This window comes from Pseudomassariella vexata, assembly GCF_002105095.1.
Source record: "Pseudomassariella vexata strain CBS 129021 chromosome Unknown BCR38scaffold_4, whole genome shotgun sequence".
NCBI lineage: Eukaryota > Fungi > Ascomycota > Sordariomycetes > Amphisphaeriales > Pseudomassariaceae > Pseudomassariella > Pseudomassariella vexata.
This window is the reverse complement of record NW_024467959.1, coordinates 1,586,529-1,603,891: the sequence shown is the minus strand read 5'-3', so window position 1 is coordinate 1,603,891 and position 17,363 is coordinate 1,586,529. Positions and strand designations below refer to the sequence as shown.

The 17,363-nt window shown below is 50.6% G+C and overlaps 7 protein-coding genes across 7 annotated transcripts; 3 read left to right on the top strand and 4 right to left on the bottom strand.

Moving 5' to 3' along the window:
* Window positions 1-648: 648 nt before the first annotated feature.
* BCR38DRAFT_426982 (uncharacterized protein) lies at window positions 649-1,024 on the top strand. Its single transcript, XM_040859804.1, has one exon. It carries the CDS (start codon window positions 735-737, stop codon window positions 960-962), a length of 228 nt encoding a protein of 75 aa, XP_040718039.1. The 5' UTR covers window positions 649-734; the 3' UTR covers window positions 963-1,024.
* Window positions 1,025-3,709: 2,685 nt separating this feature from the next.
* On the bottom strand, window positions 3,710-5,963 carry BCR38DRAFT_522357 (BTB/POZ domain-containing protein). The gene is made up of 3 exons (XM_040865224.1): window positions 5,648-5,963; window positions 5,539-5,586; window positions 3,710-5,487 (listed from the first exon to the last, which is right to left on the bottom strand). The coding sequence occupies exons 1-3, from the start codon at window positions 5,870-5,872 to the stop codon at window positions 3,808-3,810; spliced, it is 1,953 nt and encodes a 650-aa protein (XP_040718038.1). The 5' UTR covers window positions 5,873-5,963; the 3' UTR covers window positions 3,710-3,807.
* Window positions 5,964-6,122: 159 nt separating this feature from the next.
* Window positions 6,123-8,729, top strand: BCR38DRAFT_157695 (NIMA-like protein kinase). The gene is made up of 3 exons (XM_040853757.1): window positions 6,123-6,393; window positions 6,471-6,929; window positions 6,986-8,729. The coding sequence occupies exons 1-3, from the start codon at window positions 6,354-6,356 to the stop codon at window positions 8,608-8,610; spliced, it is 2,124 nt and encodes a 707-aa protein (XP_040718037.1). The 5' UTR covers window positions 6,123-6,353; the 3' UTR covers window positions 8,611-8,729.
* A 659-nt stretch (window positions 8,730-9,388) lies between these two features.
* BCR38DRAFT_426963 (calcineurin-like phosphoesterase) lies at window positions 9,389-11,763 on the bottom strand. The gene has a single exon (XM_040859803.1). It carries the CDS (start codon window positions 11,584-11,586, stop codon window positions 9,739-9,741), a length of 1,848 nt encoding a protein of 615 aa, XP_040718036.1. The 5' UTR covers window positions 11,587-11,763; the 3' UTR covers window positions 9,389-9,738.
* Window positions 11,764-11,941: 178 nt separating this feature from the next.
* On the top strand, window positions 11,942-14,008 carry BCR38DRAFT_387989 (amidase signature domain-containing protein; the record flags this gene model as incomplete). The annotated part of the gene is made up of 2 exons (XM_040857522.1): window positions 11,942-12,716; window positions 12,756-14,008. 2 exons carry the CDS (start codon window positions 11,942-11,944, stop codon window positions 13,634-13,636), a joined length of 1,656 nt encoding a protein of 551 aa, XP_040718035.1. The 3' UTR covers window positions 13,637-14,008.
* BCR38DRAFT_456184 (PRP38 family-domain-containing protein) lies at window positions 13,845-14,693 on the bottom strand (the record flags this gene model as incomplete). The annotated part of the gene is made up of 1 exon (XM_040861885.1): window positions 13,845-14,693. The coding sequence occupies one exon, from the start codon at window positions 14,691-14,693 to the stop codon at window positions 13,845-13,847; it is 849 nt and encodes a 282-aa protein (XP_040718034.1).
* A 495-nt stretch (window positions 14,694-15,188) lies between these two features.
* Window positions 15,189-16,362, bottom strand: BCR38DRAFT_426959 (Isy1-like splicing factor). Its single transcript, XM_040859802.1, has 2 exons — window positions 16,246-16,362; window positions 15,189-16,182 (listed from the first exon to the last, which is right to left on the bottom strand). Exons 1-2 carry the CDS (start codon window positions 16,246-16,248, stop codon window positions 15,451-15,453), a joined length of 735 nt encoding a protein of 244 aa, XP_040718033.1. The 5' UTR covers window positions 16,249-16,362; the 3' UTR covers window positions 15,189-15,450.
* Window positions 16,363-17,363: the final 1,001 nt, after the last annotated feature.

Below are 17,363 nucleotides of genomic sequence, written 5' to 3'. Positions count from 1 at the left end.
CTTCTTCTTCTTCTTCTTCTTCTTCGACCAGTGATGTTAAAGGCTCTGGCTCAGTTACACAATTTGGCAAGCCGCCCGCGGATGGAACCGATGGGTATCTGGCCAGCAAGTGGGCTTCGGAGAAGTACCTCGAGAATGCAAGCAAGGAATTGGGGGTTCCGGTGCGTATCCACCGAGTTACCAAGACCCCTTCTCCTTCCGAGAACGGTTCAAACAGCACCAGCACCAGCACCAGCCCAAGCGAGGACCTCATCGCTGAGGTCTCGGCTATTGTGATGCAGATGCAAGCCCTCCCCCAACCAACAGGGTGGAGTGGGTCATTTGATCTTGTTCACACCACGACATTGGTACGACAGCTTGTCGACAATCTTCTCCTACCCCAACCTGACGTTTCCTCCACTACTACCACCACCAGTGACGATGAACCACAATACATCCACTATCCCTCCACCGTCCGCGTCCAAATCGACGACGTGGTCCAAGGTCTGAAGGAGGCAGAAGACAAGACAGACGGGTTCGAGACGCTGCCCCCGCTTGTGTGGGCGGGCAGGGCCAAGAAGGAAGGGTTTGGCTGGCATTTTTCGGGGCAGGACTTTGGAGCGGTGGGGGCGGAGGGGGTGGAGTTGAGGAGGTAAACGACTGTTTTAATTGTTGTTGTTGTTGTTGTTGTTGTTGTCGTTGTTGTCGTTGTTGTCGTTGTTTTCGTTGTTGGTGTGAAGATGATGTGACTGGGAATGTTTGGAGTGAGGATGGACGATAGATTTTGCTTTCTGTTTTCTGGTTTTGTTTTCTTGTTTCCACTCAATTTGCTGTGGCTTAAGCTGATGATGTGGGAGTTGTCATGTTTCTGTCAAAGCTTATTGGGAGGATACATATATAACTGTAGGCGTTTCGTTTATAGATGGAGGGCTTGCTTCTCTTTGTTTCTATCACAGTATACACCCAGCTATCTGTGCAGCTAGTCAGGTGGTTTGAGATTGGATATTGATTTCCAGGGTAAATTGATATTCCCTATATTTATATACCATGTGTCAGCAATATTTGGTATCTAGTACTGCACTCGCTTGGAGATCTACAGGTGTCCGAATTGCGCCTGAAACAGCGCTGGAGGCGGGGTAAACTCTACTCATGTATATAGTTCAGATTGTCCCGACAAACAGTGTATAGAGAATTAACGTACAACCCCACCTTTCCGGCCACCCACCTTTCCGGCCACCCACCTTTCCGGCCACCCACCTTTCCGGCCACCCACCTTTCCGGCCACCCACCTTTCCGGCCACCCACCTTTCCGGCCACCCACCTTTCCGGCCATATATTGCAATCCAATTGAAGGTATTCGAAACAGTGTATTCAACGTACTATTATAGATATTCAGGTACAACCAGCTCTAATAGAAAACTGTGCTCTAGGGCTTCCTGAGGTATAGATCTGATAGATTCTGACGCCTTAGCTGGGTCCAGGATTACCTGATTCCGACGTTGTACCTGGTCTCGTTGCCGTTCTACTTCAAGGGCTCGATCCATCGCTTCCTTAATCTGTACAATATTACCAAATCGTTCATTAGGCCCTGATCGTACCTTCTTACGTGGTTTGTGGCGTAACGAAGTTATCTCGGCTTCTAATGCGTGTACACGTTGGGTCAAAGTAGCGACCTAGACGCTTTGTACATCTAGCCGACGAGTCAGCTTCCGAAACAATAGCCGTTGCGACGATCGCAATGGCGTAATCGCTGCCAGACTCTCCCTAGCTACTAAGCTAGTCACTGGCGTCGCTATTATTGTCGGATCAAGCCAATTACCAGCTGTTGGTGGTGTAGTTGGTCGTTCTGATAGGGGGGCTATCGTCGGCTGAGGTCGCGACGGATCTAATGGGCATATTCCAGTTGCAGAGAAGCCTGATTGTATATTACTGATCGTGAACGACTTCGTATATGCCTCGATATATAGCGAGAGAAACGTCGACTTTTTAAATAGAATAGAACAGTACTCGATCGAGAGAGAGGTCGCTAACGAGCGATAGTACCGCTTTAATGGAGCAAATACGGCGACGTCGAGAGGTTAGAGCCCGTGAGAACAGTGTGCTGGCAAAAATAGTAACGAGATCTTGTTACAATAGGCTAACCACATAAACTCGACGTTGTCGTGAGCGATATGACCATCTAATATCAAGAGCCGCTGCTCGCCGGGATCAACTGGTTGTGTACGAGGTATAAAGATATCACGAAGCCATCGAACGGCGATATCTGTACTGATCCAACCGTTAGACGAATAAGTATATTGCCAATCAGGTATATCGTCGCAATCGTTAAACCATTGGGCTTGGAGGCTCTTGCCAGTATATATTACTGCTGGGGTCAACGAGTTACCCATCGCCGATATAGCATGTAATATAGTGACCTATTCGCGGCTTTCGTCACTCCGAACGAATGTTGTATGTTTCTCTGATGATCCGTACACTATACCCTCGATCCCTTCGCCAATCGCGATGCCTGTTTCGTCCATATTCCAGACGTTGTGTGGAAAGTAGTCGTGAGCTGACATAAGGCTTCGTACGTCTCGAAGAAATCGTCGATATTCTGCGTCGATAGGCCATCAAATCGCTGACGGTCGAGGCGTCGAGATTGAATACTTCCGACCTCTGGATGGCGTTGAATAAAGCGATGAACCCAATGGCGACCGAGGCCCTCTGATCGACGATCCTGAGGTAACAGAATCAACGCCATCTTAGCGATGAATAGCGCCGACGGGCTACGACCCTCGCGATCCATTTCGAGGATCCATCCAATCAGCGCGTCTTCCTATCCCTAGATAGCTTCATCGACGCGATTGACGCGTCAGAATGGCTGAGGCCATCACCGAGTCGTAATTGGAGGGTAGAGCGTGGAACGCCCCATCGGAGGGAAGCCTGGCGCTGGGATATCCCTTGATTGATATCGTTAAGAGCGCCTTGAATCGAATTTTCTGAATACCATGGCATTGTATAATAATAGCCAATACCGACGATAATCTGTTGTGCCGAAGGTTGTTGTAGTTGGCAGATTAGGTGGCCAGAAAGGCGGGTGGCCGGAAAGGTGGGGTTGTATGTTAACCTTTGTTTCTACCTGAAATTCTACACCATGTTATGATGAATCAGCACTATCCCGCGTTTCGAGACATTTTGCCCCAGAATCGAGTAGCGCCGTCACGGTGGATGCATATGTAAAGATTGTAAAGAAATATATGTCACTCTTAACTGTTATGAATATTATCACCCAATGTTTCAAACTCGACTCCGAGCAAGATAAACCTGGTTGTCTTTGTCGCTTTTGTCAGCGAGGAATTCCCTCCCATGCTCGTGTCGGATCTTCCCGTAGACCAAATCCTAAAAGTCACAGCGACATCTCTATACTCGCTCTGCATTACGTTCTCAGGACCGAGAGTAGAAAATACGTAGACAACGTGCGCATCATACGATTACTTGATCAAAATTGCGGCTTCAGACTTCCAGATATGGGATTTGACTGAATTCTAGATGTCGCACTGTACTCGTTGAACCAAAGACCAACTCCTTGGTGCGGAGGGCCCCGAATATAAGCTGTTATCCCTGTGTTTTTAGCACCGTCATTCCAATATTGTAGTACTGCTAGCTGACATGTAGGTTATGAGAGTCATCAGCTCCTGACACATCCACAGGAAGTTCGCTGCACAAAGAGTCAGTGAGTAACAGTTGGAGCAGTAGTTCCCCATTACATTTCATTTCATTTCATTTCTTCGTCCATGCGTTCTACCCTGACTTTGCTAAAACATCCACCCTTCTAATGCAAGTCTCTCATGCATCAAGATTCAGCTTCTCTAGCAAAGTGTCGATCTTGCTAAGCAGAATGCGGTAATTGATCTCATCAGACGCAAACTCATCCTCGACAATCTCCCCGTTCAAGGTGCGGACGGCACCGTTGACACCCTTTATCTCTTCTACCCCTGATGTCTCCTCAACAGGAGATATACCACCTGATTCTTCTGGGTTGTTCTCGGCAATATTGGCGACTGGAGCGGGTTCGTCGTATGCATTGCCTGTGCCGTTTAGGGTGGTCTCTGCCAGAGCTCGATTGATTTCCTCTTCCTCCTCGAGCATTTTCTCCAAACCCGCGGCTTCAAACCGCAACCGGAAGCGCTCAGAAAGGTAATGCCGTATATCGTCAAGCAGTTCTATCGTGTCCGTCTCTTCTCTCGTCTTGAGTCGTTTTGCGCTCTCTTCGATCAGCTCGGCGAATTCTTCCTCGTCAATGTAATCCTCCAATCGGTTCGCTAGGTACTTCGCGGCAAACTCCTCGAGCCGTTGCACTTTCAAATCCCATGCCGCGTGAATAACATCATAGACGTTGATGGGTTCCGCTTCAGCTTCTGCTGGCTCCCCTTCTCCCTCACGCGTATGCGTCCGGTCGACCAAAACGTTGTTGTTGCCATTTCCCAACGTGCTGATCGCCACGGCAGCTTTGGTTTTCACTTTGTCCAGAAATAGCATATCCGCTGCGTATAGAAGATCCAACCCCAGCTCCAGGGGAATGTCCATATGTTCCGTGTAGCAATAAGACAGAATGAGTTCCAAAACCTTTGGCTCGCAATCTATTGTAATGATGTGCAAATGCTCTGAGTCCTGCGCCTCTAAGAAGGAACTCTTGAACATTCTGTCAAAATATTCACTGCGTATCAACATTGCCTTGTGGACGGGGTACAACACAGCCTTTTTGGGTCTGGAGTCATGATCTGGTGTTTGCGCCGCCACACTTGGTCCTATTGGAATTCCGTGGGAGAGTTCCTGCGGCTCCGAGCCATTTTCGCCTGAATCGACTGGCTCGTCGGCTCTCAACAAGCAATCGGCGAAGATGGAGTTGTCATGTCTCCATTTGACATCATGCACACGGTTGACATCCACCCTCATCTTGGCTCCGAGTATTCTCTCTCGGAAGAATGTCCCAAGCTGCTGTGCAGCTCGTACTACCTCATCCTGATGCCTTTGTCGGGCCATGCGTCGGTCGTCTCCCGAAAGGAGCGCGTCCCACAGATTAGTGACCTCTAATTGTTTGCTGATCTTGTCAACACCAGTGAGGACTTCCTCTTCTGTACACGTACTCCAAGGTTTCACGATCTCCCTCGGCATGTTATCGAGGTAGAGATATCTCATGGTGATGCTGAAAGACTCCACTGGGATTGTCTCCGGCAGTTTCCAAGACGTCGATCCTGGAGCATCTTGAAGTTTCTTTCGGAAATATGGCGAACGTGCTGCGAGGAAGAACTTGTGAAGTTGCAGTGACTCACGCGCTGCTATCGTTATATCGTGCGTCTTTGGTGTTGTTCGATACAGTAGGGATGTAATATGAGCAGCCCAGGGTTGAAGCGGATCTGTCGACTTTGAAAAGTCATACTTGCGTAGCAAATTCCGTATTCTGTCATTCAGCGCGTTGTAAATGCACCTTTCTCCTTCGAACGTATCCCGTTCACAGAGCGCTCCCTGGGGAGAATTAGTGTGCTGCAAACTCTAAGTTTGTTGGGGAGGTCTTGCCGATTCCAGCAGATACTGCACCAGGTCATAATGACCACACAGACTTGCCTGAGTCAGGGTTAGCTCCTGTGAGTGGAAGTTTCAAGGGCATGCAGGAGGTCTTGCATACAATATTCAACGGCGTGTAGTCATATTTGTTCTTGGCATTGATATTGACCCCTTTGGAGACCACCAGCTCCTGTACTCGCTTCAGGTCAGCGCGGCGGCAGGCCTCAATGAGTTGATCGAAATCATCGGAGAGATCGAGTGGGTTGTCTTCGCGGAGAACCCCGTTTTTGACCAGCTGCTTATCAGCACTCAGCTTGGCTTCTAATTCATGTTTCCGAAGAACCATGATGCGAAAATGTTGTCTTCGTACGTGGAAGGAATATATAAGAACAGAAAAGTGTCTGACGGTCAAAGGTTATTATCAAAGATGATACGTGATGGTCAGCGATGATGCATGTTGAAGCTCTCAGTGTGGGGCCTGTTAGTTGCGATACAACACGCTAAACCCAATACGGCAAGAGACCGGTCGTCGTTTCCGGGTTGCCGTAGAGACATTTCCCGAAGTTCCGCTGTTGACATCGGGGCCGTGCGTTTGACAGCTTCAGCAGGAGTGATATTCACGGTGCTCGAGATTCTCGTGCCCCTCTACCTTTACCTGTCGTGGCTTTTGCTCTACAACTTAAATTAAGTCGCCCAAGTTTTCATGTCCAGAAATCTCAACAATTCGAGTCGATAACCCGCAAGTCCTCGCCTGCATTTGCTTTATATCCTTAGCTTATGGCATAGCTTTTGCAGACACCCAAAGAGCGCCGTGAATCTAACTCATTATGGCCGAGTCCGACAAGTACGAGGTGCTGGAGAAGATCGGTACGTTGCCTCGGTGTGCACTTCGAGGTTTTATGTCCCAGACAGCCAGCAAAAGCTAACCTTTATCCTTCCTTTAGGCCATGGCTCCTTTGGAATCATCCGAAAAGTCCGAAGGAAGACGGACGGCATGGTGCTTTGTCGCAAGGAAATCAGTTACCTCAAGATGTCGCAGAAGGAGCGCGAGCAACTCCACGCCGAATTCCAGATCCTGTCCACTTTAAGACATCCCAACATCGTCGGATACTACCACCGGGAACACTTGAAGCTGTCGCAGGATCTGCACCTATACATGGAATACTGTGGCAATGGTGACCTTGGTCGAGTGATTCGAGATCTCTCGCTGAAAAACCAGTATGCCGACGAGGCGTTCGTCTGGAGTATATTTGCGCAGCTTGTTACTGCATTGTATCGATGTCACTATGGCGTTGATCCGCCTGAGGTTGGCAAAGACGTTCTGGGACTTGGTCCAATCGCAAGGCCTAAAGCACCTACTGGAGGCATGACAATCCTCCATCGCGACTTGAAACCTGAGAATGGTATGTGTGACCTGGTACAGCCCACTGACTATGTTCGTATGCTGACCTTTCATTAGTCTTCCTCGGTGAGGACAACTCTGTCAAGCTAGGTGATTTTGGTCTGTCCAAGATGATCCAGTCGCATGACTTTGCCTCCACATACGTCGGCACCCCGTTTTACATGTCCCCCGAAATCTGCGCCGCAGAGAAGTACACACTGAAGTCCGACATCTGGTCATTAGGCTGCATCATATATGAGCTTTGTACCCGAGAGCCACCCTTCAACGCCAAGTCGCATTTCCAACTCGTCCAGAAGATCAAGGAGGGAAAGATCACGAGGTTGCCCAACTTCTACTCGCCAGACCTCATGAACGCTATCCGAGACTGCCTGAGCGTGAACCCAGACCGCCGGCCAGACACAGCAGCATTGCTGAACCTGCCGGCTGTGAGGCTGATGCGGAAGGAGAAGGAGGTGGTGGAGTTGAGCAAGATGCTCCGGGCGAAAGAGGATGCGCTCGACAAGAAGCTCAAAGGCCTGGAGTCAGAAAGAACCTACATGCGACAAGAAGTCGAGTCCTCGCTCCGAAGGGAATGGGAGGTCAAGGCACGCCTGGAAATTGATCGTCTCGTCAACGAAGAGATTGAGGCACTTCAGCAGCGCTTCGAGGCCGAAGTGTCAGCACGAGTGCAGGAGGAGCTCCAGAAGAAGACCGTCAGCTTCGGCCCCATCGAAACGCAAGAGTTCACGTCATCCTTATCCAAGTCCGATTACCCGCACTCGATCGGCGGGACAAGCACAGATGCGGACGGTGAATTTCCATCTACCACTGACCTCACTGAGCTTTCTATCGATTCGCCGGAACCCTCTGAGATCGTGAAGAAGAGCGCAAGGACACCCTTTGGTCGAGCCCAAACCATGTTTGCTGGCGCCATTGGCACGCCGATGGATATTGAGATGTGCTCGCCATCTCCCATCCCCCTCGCAGCTCTGTCCCTATCACCTCGTCGTAATGCTGGTGCCAAGGCCCCAACGAACAATAACCGTGATATCTTCACGAGTGCCGATGTCGAGAAGTATCGCGATTCCGATCCGGTCGTATCCGAATCGGAAGATGATGATGAACTGCCACTGCCATCCCCTTCGCGGAATACCAAATCAGCTAAAAACCCCTTCGGCACCAAGCGTCCAAATCTGACGACGACCAAAACCGCTCCCATGGGGCGCCTTAGGAGCCAACCCTCAATGAACCTGAACAAGCCTATACCCTCTCTGCCTCCGATGGCCTCTGTTCCCGACTTGCAACCACGACATCAGTCCAGCAACGGCGCCCTTCGAGAGCGAAGCAGCTCTCCCAACAGACGTTTGAGCAAGATCCCCTCGGCGGCGAATTTGACGGCTGCGAACTTGACTGCAGAGAATAGTCTGGGGCGCAAGCCTTCTGTTAACAACAAGAAGGACTCCGAGCCACCGACACTCAAAAACGTGGCTACCAAGAACAACATCAAAGGCCGCACCTTGGTCGAGTTACAGCAAGCTAGAGCCGGCGGTCGCCCGGTCGAGAACGCCAATGTTAGCCCCAAGCGTGCGTTCAAGGACCGGATGGCGGACCGCAGCAGCGAGCCACCTGCAGTTTGGGACCCCGAAAAGGACGAGATGCCGAGCCCCTTCCTTGTGCGACGAAAGCAAATAATGAAAGTTTGAGGCGGACAGTGTCTCGCTGTCCCCCCAAATCTTGTGTACATGAAACCCTTGAGATACTGCGCAGTTATTGATCCCCACTGCCTCACAATACCGTTCCCTTTGTCACTGCTGGTTTGGTACGGACGCTTTTATAAAAACGGATCTGGTGGCAACTGCAATTCCGCGGATTGTTGGAGTCCCGAGGCATATATGTTTCTTCAATAACGGAAAGAAAGAAGCCTCCTGGCTACACTGGGATCAGGCGTTTTGATGCTGTTGCTGCTCTGCTCTGGTTGGTCGGGTTGGTCTGCTTGGTTGGCAGCTGTCGTTGCAAGAGCAAGAAGAAGAATCGGCGTTCAGGCTACTATGAGAAATTTTGTGCGGCAGTTTTTTTGTTGAACAAACGAACGCACGCATCTTTGATCATTGGACATGGCGATGGAGTAGTAGATTGATTGTTTGGTCGAGGATTATTATTTCTGTGTTTATAGGACCAGCCGCCTTGTATAATTCATTGTTCAATACCCTCTCTGCCTTAAGTCGATTGACTGCATTGCTAGTGTGCATAATGGGATATAAACGCAGAGTTATTTACGTGAGTTTGCTGTCGAGGATAGTATAGTCCTATGCAAGAGTATAGATACTTTTGGTATTGTGGCGCCTGGATGGACTGACGTTGTTCGTGGTCGCAGCCTTGTAGTGTCCGGTAGCTAAGGGTCCACTGACACGAGGCATCCCGTCTGTTTGTGGTTCGCGGCCAAGAATAGAGAATGTTGCAGAATAACAATGAAAACATTTCATCATGCACAGCTTGTAGTTTTATTGCCTGCGTATGTTTACATCTCAAATTTAAGCCACTCGACACTATACTCGGCAAGGGGAGAACCAGATATAGGGCTTCCCTAGAAGCAGCATGATGCGTACATTACGGCTCTGCGCAACGAGTAGTTTGAAAAATAGTAAATTTCGGACGATTGAAGAAAACATGCAACTTCCCCCATAAAAATATGTGTAACTCGATATCCCGTAATCTCCAGGTCAATTATCTTGTAATTCAAACTTCCTTGCCCGCAATCCTGGAACTCCAAGTGCGTTTGCTTGAAAACCACGCATACACACGCCGGCCCTTACAATTCAAACTCCACTAATTCAGCAATCAACCTTCCAATTCTCCCAAATCCAGCCCGCGATCATATCCGTCACCGTTTCGTTGGACCACACTTTGACATCATCAGTGCTATAGTCTCCGCCACTAAATTTCAATGCCATGATAACCCAAGGCTGAACATAGTCGACAAAGACCAAGTCCACCTTATCGGGATCACCTTTGATGGGGAAGTCAATTTCTGTTTGGATACAATTCGGAACCGCGTAGAACTTCAGGGGCGAGTGGACGGTATCATCGCCGTTGTCGCCAAGGTCGTCTTTCGTGGTATAGCCGCCAATCAAGCCGGGTCTCTCGCTAGAATCGCCATCTCCAAGAGGTTTCTGACCATCAGCAGTGTCCATGAAATGGACGGGCGACTCTGTTTCGAGATTCTCAAGTTGCGGCTGGGTTGCCAGAGACCATTGTTCGGGGCTGACGAGATACTTGGCATCAAGCGCAGGATCCATGTTTCCAGCGAAGAGCTGCCCTCCATTATTGAGAAGAGGCATGACCTTCTTGGCAACGTTATATGGGACATTCGGGATGTAGTTGAGCATGCTGACAAACGGGGAAACAATATATGTCGAGTCGATAGTGAAAGCTCCCTTGAAGATGTCAAATCGGATCATTCCCGTGTTAGTAATGGCAAGCCTCGGCACATCTGCTCTCTCCTTGTTGACGACAATGTCCGGCATAACCAGTTCCTCGAGCCAAGTAAATATGCTGGAGTTGCTAGGGTACTCGGCCCGGCTCATCCAGAGGTCTTGAGGCGCACAGCCAAACGTCTTGTCGAGGTTGAGAGCCTTCCGGCCATCTGCAATCATCTTGGTGACATTGCGTCCGTGTTCCGTCGGGAAAGTAGTCTCGTTCAATCCGGTATGATACTGGAGCCCAAACAGATTGTTATCAATGTAGCGTCTCTTAAAAGATGCCGATGCCTGGGCAGAGAACTCATCATCGCCCTTCTTCGTCACGCCGTCAATAGACATCCACCCAATTGTCTCAAAGTAGCGGCCGCTGGCAATGGCAAAAGCGTTGTCATCGAACTTGCGCGTATCCCGCACGTGTGCGTGGCCGCCAAAGAAGACAATGGGTGTGTACCAGTTCTGATCCCGGATGACCTTGTAGATCTGCTCAAACTCTTTCATCCGAAGTCCAACATGCCCGGTAACCACGAACAAGTCGGGTTTCTCACGGATAGCATCCAGAAACCATTGTTCTTTGATTGTCTCTTCAACGGGTATCACGACGCTGTTGTTAGCGTTTCGGTCGAAATTGAAAAGGAAGCCGAGCGCAACGATATTAAGTCCCTGATTTTTCGTCTTGAATTTGCGGTACCGTTTCGCTTGGGGTATCTGATTGCCCGTTTCGGGTTCTATGTAATCGAGATTCGATGCAAGATATGAGTCTTTGAAGTTAGGAACGGTGATATCGTGTTCGCGGGTGACCGCGTCGGCTTGGTACAGCTCGTGGTTGCCAGTGCAAATAACATCTATCGACTGCTCGCTGAAGATGTCGTAGGTGTATTTCCCCTTGGGATCGCTCGCATCATAGAGACCGTTTCCCTCTATCCGATCGCCGGTATCGATGAGGAGGAGGTCGACACCCTGATCATCAGCTTTTTTCTTCATGTGCTCGGCGAAGGAGACATAGTCACCCCAGTCTGCCGAGTACTGAGGTTCTTGGAGGTGGCCGCCATGCCATCCATGGGTATCTGTGGTATGGAGGAAGTTGATCTGACCCCATTCAAGGTCTCGAAGGGGTGCTGCGACGGGCGCTGCAGCTCCTGGTTGGGCAGCTCGGGTGAGTGCCGCCAGAGAAGCCGCTGCGAGAGCAGACTTAGGGAACATTGTATTGGTGCTGGGTCGTAAGCTAGACTGGCACTAGGCCATCGAAATTAGTGAGGGTAAACTTAGTGAAGGCAGACCGAATGTCAATAACGATAAGATTGAACTGTCTTTGCACCTTTTAGCTTCGAGAGTTGTCAAGACAGGAGACTTTGGTAGTCACCAACGCACTGGCCCGGGAACTGAGGCCCTTGATGGTCGGATGGGACCTGCGTCATCCGCTGCAGACCGATAAGAACCGATAACGTGCTCTCGTGGCTTATAGCGCATTGAGGCCGCGCGACGACTCGAGAAATGCTTTGAAATCTCAGCTCCCGTCTCCCGCAAACGACAACCACCGGCGACTACATGTCTGCACATGTCAGGCATTAGGCACTGCCGCGTCAAGCTGCCTCCTGTGGCGCTCACCACCCCCGGGAGGCGGCTGGTATCAAAGTATCCTGTATCATTTGAACCTAATGCGCAGCATGTTCATGAGGTCAACTGCTACATTTCTGGGGGGCCTTCAGCAGAGAATTTCAGTGATTTGTCCAGGGAAAAGAGGGAACAGGCCAAGAGCGCCATCAAATCTGCAGTCAGGGAGGAGAAGGAGTTGAAATTCAACAGGTTGGCAGTCAAGGATAATATTGCAGTGCAGGGCCTCCCTACCACCTGCGCATCTCGTATTCTACGGGGCCATGAGATCCCCTTCACTGCCACCGTGGTCAAACAATGGGAGACTTACAATGCCGCCATCGTCCGGGGCAAAACGAACATGGACGAGTTCGGAATGGGCTCACATTCGACTGCGTCTGCGTATGGCCCCGTGTCGAACGTACATCCGCTTGAAGGAAGATCACCTGGAGGAAGTTCTGGTGGTAGCGCTGCCGCTGTCCGCATCCGCGATTCCAAGGACGCGCTCGGCACCGACACCGGCGGTTCTATACGCATCCCCGCTGCATATACCTGCACCTATGGGTTTAAACCGTCGTATGGCATGTTGTCACGTTGGGGGGTCGTACCCTATGCCAACTCGCTGGACACCGTCGGCATCATTGCCAGGCAGTTGGAGCGGATCACGAAAATGATACAAAATCTGTACCACAAACACGATCCCAATGACCCAACATCACTACCGAATTCTGTGCGAGAGCGTTGTTTGTCTCAGAGGCAGTGCTACCGGAAGAGCAAAGGGGGTATCGGGCTGCAATCCCATCCTAAAAATGGTAGGCTCGATGGTTTTACGTTTGGCGTTCCTATCGAGTACAACATCGAAGAGCTTGATTCGAGAATCCGCACTGGATGGACGCAGGCTCTCGAAAAGATTCAAGAGCTTGGTGGTCGTGTTGTCCCGATATCTCTGCCCTCTACCAAGCATGCCTTGTCAGCCTACTACATCATTGCACCTGCAGAAGCAGCATCCAACCTCTCCAAATACGATGGCATCAGGTACGGAAAGCGAGACGACGGAACGGCCAGTGACGCTGTTGACGGTGTCTTGTATGCAAATACCAGAGGAGCTGGGTTCGGGGCCGAGGTTAAACGGCGCATCCTACTCGGCTCCTACACTCTCAGCTCTGAGGCCATGAACAACCATTTTATCCAGGCTCAGAAAGTCCGTCAGCTTGTCCGAAGGGATTTTGACCGGGTATTTGTTCTATCGAATCCGCTGAAAGACGAAGAAGTCTTTGATTTGAGCGACATGGACGGTTCGGTCGTGCTCGAGAACAAGCTTGGCCCGAGCCAGGTAGATTTCGTGGTCTGCCCGACTGCGCCGACACCGCCACCATCGCTAGAGGACGTCGCAAAGCAGACGCCACTGGACGCATACATGAATGATGTATTCACCGTTCCAGCAAGTCTGGCAGGGCTTCCAGCCCTCAGCATGCCCATGGATATCCCACGTGTCCCGGCCCTAGGGACGGCAGATATGGGCTTCGGAGGATTGCAGCTCATCGGGCAGTTTTGGGACGACGCACGATTGCTTGCCGTAGCAGGTCACTTGGCCCCTGTCATATCAACCGAAACCTTTATGGCTCAGAGCAGATTTCACAAGCATCTTGCAGGTGAATAAGTATTTGTTAGGCAACTAGGGTATCATTAAAGAGAGCCCATATTATACATCGCAGTTGAATGAGATACCCATACTACTCTTACCACTGCCTCCAAATCCACTTCAGTGGCCTGAAAATCGATTCAAGGTCTTCTTAACCGTCTTGTGCAGTGGATCAAGGATTCTGCGTCACGTTATGACCTGAGATCTGCAACTTTGAAATCCCGCCTCACCTTGTTAAGTTCTCGCTTCGGTCGACATCCGTATCGTCTCGGTCGTAGTTACGTGACCGCGACCGAGATCGTGACCACGATCTTGACCTCGACCACGACCTCCCCCGACTGCTGCGATGGTTACTCCTCTCCCTCTCCCCTTCTTCCACCATCCCCTCTTCCTCGCTTTCCCCCCTCTGCTCCCCATCTCCTCCCTCCGCACCTTCCATCAGATCTTCTTCCTCAAGCAAATCCTCAATATCCCCCAACGGACTCACCCTCGGTTCCAACTCATCAAGCTCCTCCAAAATCTCCCTCTTGGGCATCTTCAGCAAGCTCGTCGCGCACACCCGCTCCTTGGTAAGCAAATCATCCACAAACTCATCCACATACGTTAACGTTGTCCCCGCTGTCCCCTTCCGTCTCAATTTCCTGTAATCCGCCAGGAACGGCTCCAGCGTCTTATACACATCAACGGGCCTCCTCGTCAAGCGAACATAAAAACACGCCAACGCGCGCAGGTACTTGAACTTCTCCCCGCCGTACCCAAGATACTCCGCCAACACGTCGTCGCTCGGCGCAAGCTGCAATAGTTTGAACGCTAGGCATAAAAAGGGCGTAGGTTTTTGCGAGTCGCCGTAGGTGCCCCCGATGAATGACACGTGCGCAACGACGCGGTCGACGATGTCGGCTTCGTTTACGCCGAAGCATTGGTCTTTGTAGAAGAAGGACTCGATCACGCGTTCAATAACGGCTTTTTCCATTATTGTCGCTGGGTTCAGCCCGTTGGGGGCTTCGGTTGCGGTGGAGCCACGCTCGTCGAGGAAGGAGCGCTCATCGGCGCGATGGGTGTCGTGTTTCGACATTTCGTGAGAGAATGCCTGTGTATCTCCTTCTCGAGGTTGGTGTTTGGTCTTTCAAGCTTGAGGTGTTTTGGTAATGGGAGGGAAGGTTATGGCAGGCTGATTGGATCGAGTTGGACCGAGTTCTGGAAACGGGAAGCTTGAATGAAGCTCGCAGTGTTTAGCGATCACAAAGCTTATCGATTGCAATGGGTGGAGCTGAGCTTAGCGCGGGGTTCAGCTGCTTGCCTTGGTAGCTTCAGCTGGTCCAGGGGCTCTCCTTCAGCCCATATGTTGGTATCCAACCAAAAATGGAGCAGGAAAGTATCCAAGCACTTTTCAACCGTTCCAACGTATGTATGTTTACTTTATTCCGGGAAGTTCTGCTATTAGTTATGTCACCCAAGGAAGACTTGAGCATCGATTCTCCAAACTGCCACATCCATGTTGAAGAAATTCCTGATGGAGCATCACAGCACTTACAAGTACTGTATTGTAGTTCAATCCAGTCCTTCATGAGTCGCTCATGTTAATGTTGATTGCCATGGGCATTGCAAATGTTTACAGTAGTTAAATGCATGATTATTTCAGTATATTTCCTTCAAACAGATCATTTCGCAACCAGCCCGCCCCTTGACCCCTTAATGCCAACTCCAAAAACGCCGTAATGACCATCACATCAGTCTTTTAGGGGCGTCCCTGGGCATCTGCTGTAGTTCCAGTACCGAACTATAGTAGATGCCGTATGTTCCGAGCTCGAATGCCACCCACCGACTCCTTGCTATTGGATTTGATCAAGCAGTCGCTTTCGTCTCCTGTCCATTAACTCTTCTTGTACCTCCTGCAGCGTTGGGAGTTCCCACGCCCTGCCGTCGCCACTATCGCCTGGCAAAGGTTCCCAATCTTTCGACGCCTTGCCCCCTTGCCTCAGCATGGCGTCAAACGCATGTTCCTCCTTCTCCGTCTCATACTGCAGCAGTGCCTCGTCTTCTTCGTCCGGGGCATAGCCGTAATATTTGGCATCAACCGCCTTCTTCAGATCATCCCTATTCTCCAACGGCTTGTCATTGGTAGATTTCTTCGTCGCCGCCTCAAAAAGCTCCTTCACGCCCGGCAGCTCCTTCGCGCGCCCGAAATACCGATATCCCTTCCCACCGCCTGGTATCTCCCTTCCGGTCTCGTCGTATACTTTCCCGCCACCACGCATATAATTCGGCCCGCCGAGGTTCCTTATCTGCACCTCCCACATGTGCTTCTCGCGCATCAGCTTATTGATCTCGTCGTTGAGGTCGCGGATCTGGTAGTCGCTCAACGCCGAGTCTTGGATTTTGGACACTTTGCGCGAAATCTCCTTCAGCGTTTGCCCTCGCCATTTCTCGCACGACGGGATCGAGTCCACTTCGGTGATGATCTTGGGGCGTCGCGTGCGGCCGGCGTCGATGATGCCTAGGTCTGCCGCTTGTGCTTCCCTGAAGCGGAAGAGCATCGACTGGGCTTTCTCACTGTTGCGCGCCTAGATGGGCATGGGGTTAGCGGGGCGGAGTGCTGCTGCTGTGGTTGAATGCAGGAAACATACCATTTTGTCTGATATGGACGACTCGCTGTAAAATTAGAGTGCAGTAGGAAACCCTTCTCGCGGGGAATGTCGTTTGATCGATCGCAGGGAACAGAATCTTGAGATGTTGACTTTGACTGGTAAAAGTCAAGCTTTCAGTCTGACTACCCCGGTCTTTACGCCGCTCATCTTGCAGGTGGGGGTGTTGCGGCTCGCTGACTGATGTGAGCCAATCAGAAGCAATGACGCGGTTGCAGCTACAGCGGATGAACCTTCCGCGACGAAGGAATTCATCTTCCTTACATCGTCAACCGACATTGCTCATTCATCATGACTAACATTCTCCAACATGCGGTCCGTCATTCAAGAGGTATTCAATGGTGTAGAAAGCCACTCTGCATGTCAGCAGCACAGGTAATCAGGTCTTCTGAGTGTCCATTTCCTGTTGTATCTTCTGTCTTTACTTCCTAGCCCTGCATGATCAAAAAGACGTTGCAAGCTGGCAATGATGAGAGATTTCTTCACGAGCTAAACTAGACCCCTCAACCTTCGGGTTCCAGGTGCATGATAACCACAAAGAACAGAAATCTGAGCCAGTTGGGCCACATTGCACGTCATGGCGCCAGCTCCTCTCGGCATTGCACTCCGTTCATTACACTCACCACCCAGGTTCCCGGCGTCGTGGCTTCGGCCAACCCCCGGTTATGACGACAAACAATGCACGAACCGAGGATGAGCAGTCCATCTGTCTGCCCATTCGGTGAGGCTTACATATAGTTTTCAATCGGAGCTGGGGGGGGCATTGGGAAACCGTCTGGCCGAGTGGTCTTGGATGGTTTCCGCACCTGAGAACCAAAATTTTCTTGCTCTACGATACAAAAGAAATGACAAGATGCCCTATGATGACCAATATCCAAAAAGCCAAATTTGCAGACAGCCTGACCGTGCTACGGCAAGGAATGGTTGACTATGAGAACCAGAAGAGCTAATCTGAGGGCACGTCAAAATATATCTTTCAAATCCATCGGCTGTTGCTTTTCGCTATATACAAAAACCTGGGCATGTAAACCAAGCGGTTGCAACGTTGGTTACACTGTTGAAGCAGCCCTAAAGCAGTCCTTTGCTAGTCTGAGACCTGT

Excerpts from the sequence above, each read along its gene's own strand:
- BCR38DRAFT_426982 (XM_040859804.1), top strand. The coding sequence starts at position 735 with ATGTTTGGAGTGAGGATGGACGATAGATTTTGCTTTCTGTTTTCTGGT.
- BCR38DRAFT_522357 (XM_040865224.1), bottom strand. The coding sequence starts at position 5,872 with ATGGTTCTTCGGAAACATGAATTAGAAGCCAAGCTGAGTGCTGATAAG. Across the intron at positions 5,587-5,647 it reads ACTACACGCCGTTGAATATT|GCAAGTCTGTGTGGTCATTA; the intron begins GTATGCAAGACC and ends ACCCTGACTCAG. Across the intron at positions 5,488-5,538 it reads TGCAGTATCTGCTGGAATCG|GGAGCGCTCTGTGAACGGGA; the intron begins GCAAGACCTCCC and ends AATTCTCCCCAG.
- BCR38DRAFT_157695 (XM_040853757.1), top strand. The coding sequence starts at position 6,354 with ATGGCCGAGTCCGACAAGTACGAGGTGCTGGAGAAGATCG. Across the intron at positions 6,394-6,470 it reads CGAGGTGCTGGAGAAGATCG|GCCATGGCTCCTTTGGAATC; the intron begins GTACGTTGCCTC and ends TCCTTCCTTTAG. Across the intron at positions 6,930-6,985 it reads CGACTTGAAACCTGAGAATG|TCTTCCTCGGTGAGGACAAC; the intron begins GTATGTGTGACC and ends ACCTTTCATTAG.
- BCR38DRAFT_426963 (XM_040859803.1), bottom strand. The coding sequence starts at position 11,586 with ATGTTCCCTAAGTCTGCTCTCGCAGCGGCTTCTCTGGCGGCACTCACC.